The sequence below is a fragment of the Spermophilus citellus genome (assembly GCF_964194105.1).
Source record: "Spermophilus citellus genome assembly, chromosome: 10".
Classification (NCBI taxonomy): domain Eukaryota; kingdom Metazoa; phylum Chordata; class Mammalia; order Rodentia; family Sciuridae; genus Spermophilus; species Spermophilus citellus.
Genome location: NC_138197.1, coordinates 101,073,236 through 101,090,665, shown reverse-complemented (window position 1 = coordinate 101,090,665; position 17,430 = coordinate 101,073,236). Strand labels below are relative to the sequence as shown.

General features: G+C 36.4%; 1 protein-coding gene across 2 annotated transcripts in view; it reads right to left on the bottom strand.

Annotated features, from left to right (window-relative positions):
- Positions 1-17,430, bottom strand: part of TMTC2 (transmembrane O-mannosyltransferase targeting cadherins 2) — a 381,491-nt gene that overhangs the window by 75,562 nt on the left and 288,499 nt on the right. For both annotated transcript variants that reach the window (XM_081310136.1, XM_081310135.1), the window contains one exon: positions 3,519-3,600. In XM_081310136.1, coding sequence (XP_081166262.1) covers positions 3,519-3,600 — 82 coding nt within the window. The remainder of the gene's footprint in view (positions 1-3,518; positions 3,601-17,430) is intronic.

Below are 17,430 nucleotides of genomic sequence, written 5' to 3'. Positions count from 1 at the left end.
ATTTAAAGGCAAGGAAATATAAATTCTAGAGACTCCATTTTTCCTCCAGAGACTATATATAGGTAACTCACTCTTGGAACCAATCAGCAAGTCTACCTGAAGGGAAAAGTCAGGCAAGGTCACTCTGCGATGTAGTTCCTTTCCCCAGATGCAAAACCCGTGGATTCAAAACACAAGTAACTGATAGCATTTTAAAATATCATCTTCTAATCACTATTGCAGCCAATATAAATTCCTATAATTCCCTCTGTTTAGTCCCAACTGTATGGTATTTTCCAAGTCACTTGTATCATTAACAAGCAAACTAAAAGCACATAATCAACCAAGAGAGTAAATTTCCCATAAAACAAAATTCGCTCACTCTGGCATTTTCATTGGCATTTGCAAAAGCATTTTAAAAAGACTCAAAATGCATATATTTCATTTAAACATTTATTTTTAAACCAAGGAAGTGTTTTTATTCAATCTGTGGGTATAAACACTCTAAGGAAAAAAAATATATATATATGCAGTAAGTTGGCAATGAACTGATATAAGAATCATAGTATATAATTTCTTGGGCATGGAATAATAAAAAAAAATCAAATGGAGTATTCTTTCAGTGAATTTTGAATCCTAGATCTGGTTCTAGAATGGAGACTATTCCTAACTGAGCTCAATAAATATTTATTGCACATTACTGTGAGTATGGCAATGCGCTAGATATTGATGATACAAAAATGGAAAATAGGTCCTCCCTAGTCTCAATTTAGAATCTTCTAAAGGAGGTAAATGTGTAACTTCAATATAAATATTTACTATTATGCAACCGTTCCAAAGTGGAAGCCACCATTATCTCTTACCTAAAACAGAAAATAGCTCTCTACAGAGCTTTCCTTCCTTTATTCTTTCTATAACCCTCTCTTCTCCTTGTGATCTTTTCTATTACTCTTAATATAAAATTCCTTAGTTTGGTCCACAAAGCCCTATGTATGGGCTTTACCTCTGCTCTCTCTACAGCCTTTTCTACTCCCACTTTCCCCTATGATTCAATATGTTCTAGTCTCATGAAACTTCTTTCTCTGCTGTGAACATAGCTTGTTCTTGTTTGAACAGTGAACTTTCTATTTCTTCTGAGTCTGGCTCTTGAAGTAGCTGCCTGAAGTTCTGAAATCTCAAATACTACACACTCTTAGCCATTTGCCTTGACCACCTTGTCTCAAGAAGTACTCCATTTTCTACTTGTCACCTTCTAAAGATGCCATGGTCCTGTTTAGTTACTGTATAGCACTACTTACTACTTACTTTCTGAAAATAGAGGCTTGCACCTAATAGACACATCTTACACATATCAAAATAAAGACCTTTCCCTAAGAATTTTAAGTGAAGTCATCACACAAGAATTTGATATTCTAAAACTGCACACAAGAACCTACTGACTGAAATGTCTGCTATTTGCCTGCCTCTCTACCGGTATTGTGAAAACAAACAGAATTTATGTTATAGAATAAAAAGCAATGAAACAGGATCCAAAATTTATTCACCTACAACTAATTTGGTTAAGTCATCTTCTTTCCCTAGATTTTAGTCTACTTGTGTGTGCAGTAGAGGAATTAATTTTTAAAAAACTGTTATAATTCTGAAATTTAATTATTTGAAATGAATTTTCTAAAATGAGAATGATTCTTTAAACTGTACATTTTTTTATAACCCAAGCATAGTAAGCAAGGACTATTAAGCACTCAGTTATGAGCTTACTGTCCAATTGTAGATTCTTTACTGTAACCAATCCTCCCTTTGACACCATGTTTTGAGTTCTCTACATATCTGATTACAAAGTAGAAAAAATGCTGAAAGTTGTAAACTTTCATAAAATTCATAAAATTGCATTCCATACATTTATACTGAATTATAGATTCTTCTCTGAGAAAATATACTAATAATGTGTATATGCATCCAAATTTAAAACATTCCGAGGCACTAAGAACAATTTTCATATCTGCATTTAAAGACATGTTATCACTATCATACAAATAATACATTAAAAAGATGTTTACACTTTCTGACAAAATAAATTTTTAAAAAGTTCTCATGAGAAAAATATTACCTACCACCACACTACAAAAAGAAATTTCAAGAACATGAAATAGTATAAAAATTAGAAGAAGTAGGTAAGGATGGACAAGCCAGAAAAATAAGGGGGCCAACTATTAAAATTGATATAAAGGTGATTTTTAACAATTGCAATTCAAATGCATCAATGATGAAGTTTCAAGAAATTTACTGTGAAAATACCTACATATTACATAACAATGTTTTCATAGAAAGCTTAGAGGATGCAATAAGTGGAATTAATTTGAAGCCAAGGAAATATAGGCAAAAAGATGGGGGAGGTAAATGAGAAAATCCTAATTTAAAATATTTCATACGCAAAAACCTGTGAAAATAAAAATAAATTCTGAAGCAAACTTAAATTACTCGACTGCTATCTTAACACAGCAATAAAATTGTATTGTGAAACAAAATCAGGAGTGTTTATATAATTCATTACATGGAATTAGATCCTACGTTATGTTAGGAAGATAAAGCATCACAACCCTAACTTTATAGATGTATACACACAATAATCTAAGTTTAAAAATGCTCTTGTGGTTGGTTAAGTGTTTCCTCCATTTTATTATTTCCATTCTTCTGCACATGCAGCCTGCCACTGATTTATTTTTACTAGCTGGAAACTGGGAGAAGGAATTAAATATTATACAAGCATATTAGTTTTCTTTCCTTAAGATTTGATTTCCGTCCACTTTTAAGTTTACTGCTTGATAATAACTAAGACATCAAAGCCAATAGCGATAAAAGAAAAACTTTTTTTTTTCCAAGAGATCAGCAAAAGTAAATGTTTTTTTGGCTCCTTGAAAGCCATTCCAAATCTGGTAGAAATAAGCACATCTTACCCAACACCAAACCAGCTATATACTGTGCCTCACTAAACATATGACTCACTACTAATGATAGAGTGGAGTGTGAAAGAGTTGTTGTGTAAGCTCATTCTGGACTGATGAAGGCCAAGGCTAGATGGAATGAGACAGCTATCCTTTATACCCATTATAGTTTTATCTTTGGCCTCACTCAGAGGCATTCAATCTTCCAGAAAGCAAAACTTTTTGGTCAAAATGTAAATTTCCAAAATTTCAAAATGGCATGTTCAATGACTAACACAATATCATTCAGAGTGAAAAGGAAGCTAATATTTTTATTATAAACTACGCATCAGGCAAGGAGCTAGATGCTTTCTTTATGAGATCTCCTGTAAACTCCACACTGACCTTGAAACAAACAACTGTGAAATTGCCTTCCCCATTGAAATTCTATGAAAATTACTGCAGGGAAATACAATGGATAAGGAGGCTTTAATGTGACTACTTTGTGAAGATGAGAATGTAGCCTGAGGCTATATCTGCACCCCAAAATGTCAGTAAATCTTATACCCACATTAAGAGCAAATGTGGGGAACTTGGAAAAAATGGTCAGCCACTCACCATAGTGCATGTAACAGTTTCCTTTGGTGGGATCCAGCTCGATAGCCTTCAAGAAGAACTTTTCAGCCTCACTCTTTCGACCCTTGAAAAACAGAGAACATGGATGATTCAGAAATGAATCATGAGGGATTCTTCACCTTCAGGGCACAAATGAGCAGACTCATGTCCACTGGTGACCATCATTGCAAAAGAAGAGTTTTATTTTTATCTAAATGAAGATGTTGAAGGAGAATATGTGAAAATAAAGATGGAGGTCTGAATCCTGGGAAACATTAAGATAGAGGTGTGAGTGCCAGAAAGAGAAGAAAAGGAAGAGACCAGAGAAGTAAGAGGAAAGTTACAAAAAAAAAAAAAAAAAAAAAAAAGGATTCACAGGAATCAAAAGAATAAGGAAACATTGTTTGTTTTCATATGATTCCTTCTTTTTTGTCTTGTAACGGGAGTTTGTCCTCATTACATACTTCTAATCACATCCTTATCAAATGAGGAAATAAGATCACAATTCATTGGATCTGAAACAGCTACTCCTTATTGCTACTGAAAATTATACTGATCCAGAATTTAATCTCCTGTGAAGTCTCCTGCCTCACTACAATTTTAATCGGGAAAGAAAACAAATTAAAAAATAAGGGGAAGGTTCACCTGCAATACATTTGAGTTTTTTCATCAAACAGTGTAATCCAGGCAGATTGTAAAACTATACATTCTTTATTTGGTTATGGATTCTGATCCACAACAACATCCAGAATAACATAAAGAGGTGGCTTGAAGCGGGAGAACAGTCTAAGCGGAACTTCCTGGAGAGCTCTCATCTGCCATGGTTGAAGATCTATGCTGAATACAAGTGGCAGCAGGACACTGAGGTTGATGTCCAAAAGCCACTATGGTAAAGAGAAATGATCTCACCTGCTTATTCCTTCTAATTTACACACTATCCATCATATGAATTTCAGGCATTTTCTTTCTTTCTTCACAAATATTTTTAAAATTACTGTTACAGTGATGAATTTTCCAAAGTTAAAGATGTGTGATTAATTTAGTATGCTACATTCCACACAACACTCATTCATTTCCCCATATCTTCATTTTTTGTTCATTCATTAAAAAAAAAATCACTCTGTTACTGCCTCCTTCATTCACTCATTGTTCTAACAGCTAGAGACCAGCCTACCACATCTACCACCTATAAACAGTGATAAACAAACAATGAACTAATGGACTTCTGCATTTCTTCTTTCTTTTAAATAATGTTATTCCATTGAAAAACTTCCCTCTAATTCATAATTCTTATCAACTATCCAACAACTAAAACAAAAAAAAACATTTAATATTTCCCACATTTTAATGTCAAAGGTAAAAAGACAAAATGTTTCCCTTATGTATACTTTAATAAAGTTAGCAAGACTTAGCAATAATTTTACTGAGCAAGGATTCTCCAAATGAGTCAATAAATTTAAAGAAACAGGAAGGCTATGTATGAGTTATGAGCAGAGATGCTAGACAAGTGGAGCAGCTTACATACTGGTTTTAACTATGTGACTTTTGGAGAATTTATTAAATCTCTTAGCTGTAATTTTCTCTATACAAAAAAGGAGGATAGGTGTAGTACAGGGGACTATTAGGGTAGTGAAAGCACTTTGTATGACACTATTATAGTGGATACATTTCATATATGTATCTAAACCCATAGAATAAATAGACAACACCAAAGAGTAAGCTAAAATACAAACTATGGAATTTAATTGCCTTATCAGTTGACAACAAATATAGAACACTAACTCAAGTTGATTATAATAGGGTTTGAAACTGTGTGTATGGTGGTGGGAAGGTAGGGAGGAATATGGAAACTCTGTACTTTCTGCTTAATTTTTTTTAAACCTACAACTGCTCTAGAAAATAAAATCTCTATATTTTTTTAAAAAGATAAAAGCTATTTCAAAAGATTATTGAATTATCTGAGCCAACACATACAAAGTAGCTATTATTGTACTTAGGTATAAGTTTGTAGCAAATGTTAACTATTATTTGATACACACAGGTAATATGCAACAAAATGAAGAGCTATGAATGACAAATAGTAAGTTTTGTTAATATACACAGGCTAAGAAAACATGGTCATTCTTTAAATCATCTCCAGAAAATAATATACAAAGAACTTGCAGAAGAGGATAATAAAAGAAAGATGCAAAATATAAGCTACTGTTTGGTAAAATATATATATATAAAGATTTTATATACAAATAAAAAGGGGCTTTGAACTTTCTTCCTCTTAAATTTTTAAGGATGGAAAAGAAGGAACTGGTTCATTTATCAATGCCACAATAAATTGGGTAGTAAAACCCTTGTTCATTGACAAAACAATAGTATGAAGCCTTAAAAACCTGCATCAGTACTCAAAGACAGTGGTCTTTGTCTGCTCACTGGACTGTTATTAAAAGAAATGAGTCCTATAATCTCCTAGATAGAAATTGGACATGTAGAACATTATTTTGGGGGGTGAGTGGAGGACATATGGCCACTATTTGTTTAGTGAAGACTAACTGCCAAATAATAAGGATGAAAAGACAACTCTCCTGAGAATATATAAAATAAACAACCAACTGACCATATAAGTCAATCAGGTAAACAAATCACTAGTTTCTATGAAGGGGTCAGGATTGTTGGGAGATAATATTATCTTCAATTAAATTTACTGTTTTAACTATCACTATTATAGGGAAACAGTAATTAAGAAAATGGTGAAGAAAAAATTGTTCAGCAGATTTTTCAAGGTGTCTTTGATATTATATCAGCATTTCCTATACGCTAGTATTATGGAAGAGCCACAGGCTGAACAAACCCCTTACAACAAGCACAACATATACAACATACAAAATTGTGTGTATTGATAGGTGTCTAGACATGGGTAGTGGTTCAGAAACCAAGAAAAAGGGATGCCACTAATTATTTAAAACCATACACAAGACAATATTGTTGAAACTCATGAAGAACAACAATGAAACTTCCACCCTACCATATTTTTACCACATGCACAGATAGACCTCTAATCTCCAGGATATATAAAGAACTCAAAAAACTTAACACCAAAACAAACAAACAAACAAACAACCCAATCAAAAAATGGGCTAAGGGACTGAACAGACAGTTCACAGAAGATATATAATTGATCAACAAATATTATGAAGAAATGTTCAACATCACTAGTAATTAAAGAAAAGCAAATCAAAACTACTCTAAGATTTCATCTCTCTCCAGTGAGAATGGCAATTTTTGAGAATACAAGCAACAACAAGCGTTGTGAGGATGTGGGGAAAAGACACACTCATACATTGCTAGTGGGACCATAAATTTGTGCAATCAATCTGGAATGTAGTATGGAGATTCCATAAAATACTTGGAATGAAACCACCATTTGACCCAGCTAGCCCACTCCTCTGTCTATACCTGAAGTACTTAAAAACAGTATACTACGGAGATGCAGCACATTGATGTTTATAGCAGCACAATTCACAACAGCCAAACTGTGGAATTAACAAAGATGCCCTTTACTAGATGAACAGATAAAGAAACTGTGGTATATATATATTCCATTGTGTGTGTGTGTGTGTGTGTGTGTGTGTGTGTGTGTGTGTGTATCTCAGGAATATCTATCTATCTATCTCAGGAATAAAAGAGAATAAAATTATGGTATTTACAGACAAATGGTTGGAGTCGTCAGAGAATACCATGCTAAGTGAAGTAAGCTAATCCCCAAAAAACAAAGGCTAAATGTTTTCTCTGATAAGTTCATGCTAATCCATAATAAAGGGGGGCATGGGATGAGTGGAGGAACTTTGATTCAGCAAAGGGGAGGGAGGGCTGAGGAAGGGGAATGGGGATAGGAAAGATGGTAGAATGAGATGGACATCATTATCCTATGTATGTGTATGATTTCCCAAATGGTGTGACCCTTCTTCATGTACAACCAGAGAAGTGAAAAATTGTGCTCCATTTGAACGCATGAATCAAAGAACATTCTGCTGCTATTCCACAGTGTGGGATCAGTTTCTAGCTAATTTACTTTGTTTTCCTATTAAACTATGCTTCTACCACCACAACTCAGAAACAGGAGCCTAGTGAGTGGATACAAAAAGCAAACAGTATCCCACCCAATGGCGATCAACACTATTTCCAACTACAAAACATAGAAATACAAAAACAGCCACATACAGGTGTTGACATACTCACACACACACAAACTCCACCAATCATTCCTGGAAACCTCCCTTAAGAAAGTACATAGGAAGAAGCAAGTGAGAATTACACTATTATGGCTTTAGTAAACTATATTCATACTTTTGTATTTATTTTTAGTGACAAATTATTCAGAACAAAATCCACCACCTTCTACAATGTGTCATGATGTAACTGCTCAGAATTGCTATTCTACTGAATGACACCTGAAAGACTTACCAGGACCTTTAATTATTGCATCACTTTTTTACTTCATGTGGATACATATTATATGTGCACATCTATTTAAATATATAAATGGTGATATTGTGGTTTATGTTATGTTATAAGTAATATATTTCTGATTATATATATTACAAATATATAATATATAAATTACACACACACACACACACCACTTTATGAACATTTCCTGGCACAGAGCTCTTAAAACCTTTTAATTTTCTGAGTAATGGAGGGGCTAAAAGAACTTTTGTTCTAACATTTTCTCTTTTAAGCCTGATACCTAACACAGAGGTACTAATCCCTAGGAATTTCCTCAGTGACAGGAACACTTTTTGTTCTAATGAGGCCACTCTTTGTGGGTTCCTGGATAGGAGTAGATCACCAGAAACACCAACACATGATTGGAAGCTTGGAACCTTTGGCCACTCACCCTAAACCCCCACCTGATTCTCCAGGAAGGAGAAATGGGCTGGAGGTTAAATGATTATGCCTGTATAATAAGTCTTAATAAAAATTCCTGCACTATGGGATTCAAGGAGCTTCTGGGTTGGTGAACAAGAATACATATATGTGACAGGAGGGAGGTGCAGCTCTACAACTCCAGTAGGACAGACATTGCTTCCCACCCTCTCCCATGTACCTCTTCACCTGACAGTTCCTTTAAATTATCTTTGTAAAAATACAACTGATCAACCAAAATATTAAAAGATGTTCAACATCTCTAGCCATTAGAAAAATGCAAATCAAAACTACTCTTAAGATTTTATCTCATTCAGTCAAAATGGCAATTATCAAGAATACAAGCAACAATAAGTAATGGCAAGGGTGGAAAAAGGCACCCTCATAAATTGCTGGTGGGACTGCAAATTGGTGCAACCATTATGGAAAGCAGTATGGAGATTCCCCAGAAAACTTGGAATGGAATCACCATTTGACCCAGCTATCCCACTCCTCATTTTATACCCAAAGGACTTAGAATCAGCATACTACAGTGATGCAGCCACATCAATGTTTATAGCAGCTCATTTCACAACAGCCAAACTGTGGAACCATTCTAGATGCTGTTAGGTCCTTAGGCCAAAATAACTCCATTTTGAAAATCAGCCTCTGCCCACCCAGGCATGACTTCCCATTGGGCCACCCCCAAAGAGTCCCTAACTACCAAAACCACAACAAAGACCTCAAGTAACAATCGCAGGACCAGATGGGTTAATTCTTGACTACTCCATTGTACATGACTATAGTGAAGAACTTTTTTCCAGCAGGCTGCTTCGTCTTGCAGAAGGGCAGCCTGACAGATGTTCTCTGCCATATTGCTTGACTCAGAGATGTCTCTGTTGTGGATATTTGCACCAGCTACCCTAACAGACTCCCTTCAACAGATGAATAAATAAGGAAAATATGGTATAGATACACAAAGAAACATTACCCAGCCTCAAAGAAGAATGAAATTATAGAATTTATAGGTAAATGGACAAAGCTAGAGAATATCATGTTAAGCGAAATAAGCCAAACCCCCAAAACCAAAGCCCAAATGTTTTCTCTAGTAAACAGATGCTGATCCATATTGGGGGGGGGGGCTGTTAGAGAAGAACGTAGGAACTTTGGATTGGGCAGAGGGGAGGGGAGGAGGTATGGGGGTAGTAAGAATGATGAAATGAGATGGACATTACTACCCTATATACATGTATAATTACATGAGCGGTGTGACTCTGTACCATGTACAGCTAGAGGAATGAGAAGGTGTGTTCCATCTGTGTACAATATGTCAAGATGCATTCTATAATCATGTATAACTAATCAGAATGAATTAAATAAATATTAAAAATTTATTTAAAAAATAAAAAAATCTTCGTAATAAATTTGCAATAGTGAGTAATCCATTTTCTCCATTTCTGTGAGCCACTCTAATAAAATGAACCCATAAGACATTCATGGCCATCTCTAATTTATAGCCAAGTCAGACAGAAGAAGTAACCTGTGAATCATTTGAAAAAGGAGTCACAAACTGAGCTGAAATGCAATAGCTGATAAACAGGGCTGAAAGACTACAACAGAGAGAAGTTCACTCAAAGAAGACAAGTATTTTGTGCTCACGGAGCTGCGTTTGTTGTTGTCTGATAAGACATGTTACATCAACAAAGGGCACAAAGAAGTAGTTTGCAAATACCAAAACACAAAAACAAAAAAACAGAATCCCTATGGAAACATGTTAAACATTTGCAACATTTAATTAGCCTATCATATAAATTAATACATTAACATGATATCATTCCTATATCAATAAAGTTGTAAAAAATGAGAGAACTCAATAATGGTGAGAGGTCATAAAAAGGGGCACTCCTATTACACATTGTTGAAATATAGTAAAATGTAAAAAAAAAATCCTTCTGAGAGGCAATTTTACATGTATCAAAAGTTTTAAAATCAGACACATTTTGGCAAACCAATTCTATTTCCAGGCATTGGTCTTAAGGAAACACATGTAAATATGACAAAATTGCTGTTTATTTTCCTTACAGTATTGTTCATATAAACTCAATGTTCACCAGTATGGACTGGATTAACCTGTGTCATTTCATTGAAATACTGTGTATCTATTAAATTAATTTTTGTTTAAAATTATTTAATCCCTAAGAGATCTTCCCGATCCACTGCCAAGTGAACCAAAAAGGCTGCAGTACAAGTTTACAGCCCCATTATGTTCTCTTGGTTGCACCACCTATGCCACTGGCTCATTTTACTATTGGAGTCTCAACACTAGGTGAAGGAAAGGGTTGGTCCCTTGGTATTTTAAGACTGATAGGGGAGAAGTACACATCTAGAGTAGAGAGGTTAAAAAAAAAAGTCAAGCCAAGGGTCTCAACAACACAGTACAAACTAGTCTACTGAGAAGAGAAAGAGAAGGGTTCCTGGATGTGAGTTTCACTTCATAGGAATGGGTTAAGTTCCCGCCACATGGCAGGCTGTGTTCGGGGTCTTGGTAATCGACGCAGTTCCTGCCCTCATGCAGCTTCCTTTCTGGTTGCAGAATGGATAGTGAATATGCAGACAGGTGATACATCACTCTTAAGTGTGTTGGTGAAAAATAACACAGGATCCATAGAAAGAGCCATTCTCCATGGTTGGGGATAGGGTGGGGTTATGTCTGATAAAGTGACCAAGAATAGCCTTTAGTGGCATTTGAGAAGTGACCCAAGTAAAAGGAGTGAACAGGTCATGAAAATATCTGGCATGTCTGGAGTGTTAGGACCTTTCAGAAAAAAAACATAAAACAACAACAACAACAAACAGTATGGAAGCAGTGGCATAAATCCCACTAAAATCCTAGGAAAGAAGTATGAGAGGAGGGTGTAGACTTACCAGGCATTGCAAGGAGTTTGTAATTTCTGATTTTTTTTCTGGTTTTATTTTTCAGTAGGGAAAACCAACCAGTCAATACTGGATGCCACATGCTATTTTGATTCATGTTTTCATCAGTGTTAACGAGCAACCAGCAATCTCTGGAAACTGCATAAATATGGGACACTCCAGACATCTGTGTGCCATTTTTTTTTTTTTTTTTTTTTTTTTTTTTTTTGCACAGAGACCATGCAAACCTTCTCTGGATCATTTCAACTTTAGTATATGTGATGCTAGAGCTGGCAGTGGAATTTCTTTTGAATGAGAAAGGAATACCACAGAGGATTTTAAGTAGAGGTACACCATGATCTCACTTATATTAAAACAAAATAGAACAACCCTCCAGATTTGGGGTGTAACACTAACAGGAGGAGGGGCCAAGAGACAACAGGAAAATCACTCAGGAGGCTGTTAATACTCATGGCATATGCTAGGGTAGTAACAGTGGAAGTAGTGAGAAGTGTTTAGATTTGGGATGGCTTTTGAAGAGTAGTGGCCAATGGATCAGGTGTAGGTATAGCGTAAAAGGAAGAACTGAGGATGACTACAGTTTTTTACTTGTCACATGCGATGGATGCAGGTGTTATTCATTTACATGGGAAAGAGTTTGTGGGAGTTGGTTTCAGGAAGAACATGCATGTGCAGTAGAGTATTGGAGTTCTGCTTGATGGAGATGCTAGGGCAAGAAAATATGGAGGACTAATCCAGAAAGACTGACCAGAGAGGGAGCCACTGGCAGGAAAGAAGAACAAGAGATATCTCATAACTTGCCCGAGAAGAAAGTAAAGGGAGTAAACTTGCTAAAATACTAAGAAAGGAACAAAAAGAAAAACAAAACTAATTTATTTACTTTTTTTTATTAGCTACACATGACATTACAATGATCTTGTCAATTCATACATTTGAATAAGATGGGGTATAATTTCTCATTTTTTCTGACTGTACAGAGTGCAGAATCACACTGGTCATAGAGTCACCTATATACATACAGCAATCATAATGTCTATTCTATTCTGCTGCCCTTCCTATCCCCCCTACCCCTCCCCTCCCCTCCATCATTTTTCTCAATCCAATCTAATGTGACACACTTTTTTTTCTCTTTTTCTCCTCACAACATCATACATGTATTCTGTATAACGATGAGGGTCTCCTTCCATCTTCTGTGCAACTCCCCTTCTCCCTCCCTTTCCCTCCCACCTCTCTTCCCCATTTAGTGGTGATCTTCTTCTCATGCTCTTCCTCCCTATCCCATTTTGAGTCACCTCCCCTTATATCAGAGAAGATATTCAGCATTTGTTTTTTAGGGATTGGCTAACTTCACTTAGCATAATCTGCTCTAATGCCATCCATTTCCCTGCAAATGCCATGATCTTGTTATTTTTTAGTGCTGAGTAATATTCCATTGTGTATAAATGCCACATTTTTTAAATCCATTCATCTGTTGAAGGGCATCTAGGTTGGTTCCACAGTCTAGCTATTGTGAATTGTGCTGCTATAAACATTGATGTGGCTGGGTCCCTGTAGTATGCTCTTTTTAGGTCTTTTGGGTATAGTCTGAGAAGAGGAATAGCTGGGTCAAATGGTGGTTCCATTACCAGCTTTCCAAGGAATCTCCATACTGCTTTCCAAGTTGGCTGCACCAATTTGCGGTCCCACCAGCAATGTATGAGTGTACCCCCACCCCCCGCCCCCCGCCACCCTCACCAGCACTTATTGTTGTTTGACTTCATAATGGCTGCCATTCTTATTGGAGTGAGATGGTATCTTAGAGTAGTTTTAATTTGCATTTCTCTGATTGCTAGAGATGGTGAGCATTTTTTCATGTATTTGTTGATTTACTTACTTTTTTAAAGAGAAAAACTATCAAAAAGCAATATAAAATATCAACATACAGGTCCATTTTCAAAAACCAACTCAAATTATAAGAAACTTGTCTTTCATAAAGAAGTATTTAAAATATCTGAGTATATTAAAATTCACATTTAACTGTTGCTTTTTACACAGCTTTGACATTCAGAGTAGGTTAAATAAAGTTACAGTTTAAGAAAGAAATACAAAATGACTATTATAAAGAGTACATCACTGAGGTGTTTAGCTTACTTAGACTTCCTGTTATGTTACAATTTTCATTTTCTTTCTACATCTGTTCACTTGTATATTTTTCCTTCAAGCCTAAAGGAATCATCCACACATACTGTAATAACATTTCAGTGGAGATAATTAATTTGATAGAAAACAACCACATCTTAAACTCCACCTGGGCAAATTACTTTGGCTCTTACATTGTGTTGCCTACAAAGTCAAGTTAACAGCAACATCACATCATAACCCGTACCCATCAATATCTCAGTTGACGAGAACAGTACTCAGATATTTCATTAGAATGTCTGAGAAAGCTGAGGTAAAGTAAGTAGAAATTCTGTTTAAATCAAATTTATAGTTAGATTGCAGGTAATATATACAAACTTTTCACTTTAAATTTTGCAAATATTTTAAAATTTTAGAATAGGTCATTTTTAGACACTAAAAATGGGCTTATGATTTATCTTTCAGTTATAAAACAAAAAGATCCATCTGCTTTCAATTAAAACAATAAAATTTCAGCAATCCGTTACATTAATTGATTGGCTCTCTTAATTCAACAAACATTTATTGGGCACCTATCATATGCCTAGCACTGTTTTAAGTGGGATGGAAATAGTCTAGAAGAACAGACACAACTCCTTCCCTGGGGAAACTTACAAAACTGCAGCTGTTGTATGACAAACACAAGAGATGGGAGTTTGACCCACAGCAGGTGGTTTGAATGAGTCAATTACAACAAGGATTCCTAAGGAACCGATGCTTGATGTGAGAGTCAAAAGACACAGCAAAGATATCATACTTGTGTCAGGAATTCAAAAACACCTGTAGAGTGGGTGAGGCAGGCAGGCATGAGGTTGAGCCCTGTGAGAAGCAGGGCAGAGCACAGCACACCTGGCATACAGGTCACATGAAGATGCTGTCTGATGCTCTGTAAATATCACTCCCAGGACAGTGAGGATAACAGGTTTAATGGGAACAGAAGGACATCAGGCAGGTGATAGAGAAGCAAAGATTAGAGGGCTAGCATGAGAGAAAACACAGAATTGGTCACCTACCCAGAATGATAGATAGGATAGGGAGGGGATAAGATGAAGGAGACAGAGGGAACAAGGATGACCCCTGGGTTTTAGACTGTGATGAAGGGAAGGTATTAAATTATCAAACAGAACCTAGTTTAGAGGATAAGATTATCATCTCATTCTTAAGACTTGTGGAGATTACTGTACCTATGAGATACAGGAGATGTCAAAATGTAATTTGTTAATCGGGTTGAATCAAGAGGCTTAAGCCAAGGTGAAACAGTAAACATTTGGAGAAAACAGTAGTAGTCGATCGTGTCAAAATCTGAAAAATGCCCACAAGATTTAGTGACAGAGATCATGGGTGACCTCAGTAAGGTAGAAGTTAACAGGTGGAAGTGGAGGGGAAGGTGAGAAAACCAACATAGCAATTACAGACAACTCAGTGAATCTGTCTGTGAAGTTACCTATCAGTAGAAGGAAAGGAGAACAATAAGGATTTGGGGGGAGGGAGACACAGAAAATAAAACTGTCATTCACAACAGGGCAATAACAAAACAAAAACAAAATAAAAAACAAAGCGTAGGTTTTTTGAAATTATTGTTGTTTTGTACTCGGGATTGAACCCAGGATGCTTAATCATTGAACCACATCTCCAGGCGTTTTTAGTTGTTTAGGGCCTCTCAAAGTTGCTGAGGCTGGCCTTGAACTTGTGATCCTCCTGCCTCAGCCTCCTGAGCTACTGGGATTACAGGTGTTCTTCACTCCCCCAGCTAATGCCTATGTTTTACAATTGAAAATTAGACAGAAAATAACCCCAAATAATCTTTTCTTGAGGAGTCTTAGACTTTCCAATTTTCCAATTACCGCTGTGACCAAATTAAACCTGTCCAGAATTCTTCAAACTGAGTCTCTTCCCCCTGGGTACACTAACAACACTTGATTCCTACTTTTGTTTTTTTTGACAGTTACCATATGCACCTTAATTACCAATTCTAATTCGTAATCTCCTCTTCTAATTATAAACCACTTTAGGAGGATTGTTAAATCAACACTTAGCTAAGGGCCAGATGCATAGTAGGTGGTCAAAAATGCATGAAGAGTGTTAAATATCTGGCAAAAGCAAACACTGAAATCATACTTCTTTTTAAAATAGCAGCAAAAAAGTCATTTCTTATAGTTCTGGAGGGTAGGATGTCCCCAAACATTCTCTTTAAACATATAGTCTCCTTGAGAAGTCCACCCCACCATTGCCCATCTGACAGAAGGCACTGTTTTCAGTGAGCAAATGTGATCAAATCGTGATGCTTAAGTGATACTCAGAATTTCTTTCCTACTACCACCATGGGTAACATGTTGTCTTTGCAAGGAAAAAGAAGAAATCATAGGTTTTGTCAGCATTCCACAGTCCATAAGATGGCAACAAAAGTTCATGAAAAAAAACTTTAGATGAATAAAGTAGTCCATGTCTGCAGGGAATTTGTGCAACTGGAATGCCCTCAAATCTTAGCTAGTAGCAACAAGTCCAAACAGCTGGGCTGTTGCAGTAATAGGTGCTGCTTCTTTGTCCTGGTCAGATCTGTAAGCATTCAGTAAATTACTGCATCCAAACTGTTTATCAATGGTGTGGGGGTTGCTTTGGTCCCCACCGGGTCAGTTGGAGCTCACTTGCACAGCACAAGTTCAAATATAGTGGAGAATGGTTAGGACGGTTGCCTTCTTCGAGTGGAGAGGCTGGAGCCTAAACGACAGCTGCTTTGCAGCTGGGTCACAAAGGAGAGCAAGAAATCCCTCGACACCATAAAAGGTAGCGGACGATGGGAAGGCAATATCGATGCCTCCATTTGTCACTGGCAGGGTGCCACTTACTCTCAAATCCAAATGCTCTCGCAAGAGGATGAAGCCAGATGTAAATAATTCCCTAGTTTCATTTCATTTTTTTTTTTTTTTGGAAAAAAACATGTTAGCAATAAAGAACGTAGAGGGTTATTTAATTTATTTAGACATAAAATTCTTTGATGATTTAACCAGGGTCCTGAAGAGAGCACTGGATTTAATAATGGAAACCAAGTATCTAGTCTGGTTCTGACACCAAGCAGGTAAACAGCCAAGGAAAGCCACCAATTTGAACAGGTTTCATTTTCCTTAGTTGTAAATCAAAGAAACTGGATAAACCGAATTCTATCGGTTATGATTTTCTGTGAGAATAAAAAATGGAAGTCAATTCAAAAGAAGTGGTTACGTTTAGATGAAAGGAAAGTTATATTTTATAATTCATGCCCTCCCTCCACCTTTTTTTTTTTTTTTTTTTTTTTGGTTGTTGTTTCCATTGGTTTCCAGTCTACAATAAGGGAGGAACTGGATCCTTTTCTCACGTCTTCTCAGATGAAACTAAGAGACTAGGAAAAATAACTGATACCTAAAACCAACCAAAGTGCATTTTCTGTAGTAACCAATGAACTCAACCGAGTTGGAATAAATGATCTATTTACCTTTTCAAGGTAAAGATGCCCATAAAAGGTGGAATAACCTAAGAAGGATCTTAAGACCATATACGCATTGAAAGTATATACGGTGACTCTAGGAGTCTTGTGGGGGCTCTGACCCAGGAATCAGAGTCAGGATTCGGCAGGTGGAAGAAGAGCCAAGACATAGGATAGTAGATATGCTTCATTCAGTGCTGGCCGTAGCCATGAGCCAGCCCCCAGCTTCAGCTTCAGCCCCAGCCAGTTCTATTTTATCCCTTTTCATCAAGTCTTTTCCATACCTCCTTTTTATATGCAGGCCAAACGAAAGCAGCACACTGCCAACAGGTTACATGGGGGATGGGGGGATGTTCACAAATTAATGTTTATGACCTTGAGTCTATACACTATACACTGAATCACAGTGTTTCTGGCCTTGACTAACCATAACACAGTCGGTTCCCAGCCCTGGCTGCACTGAAA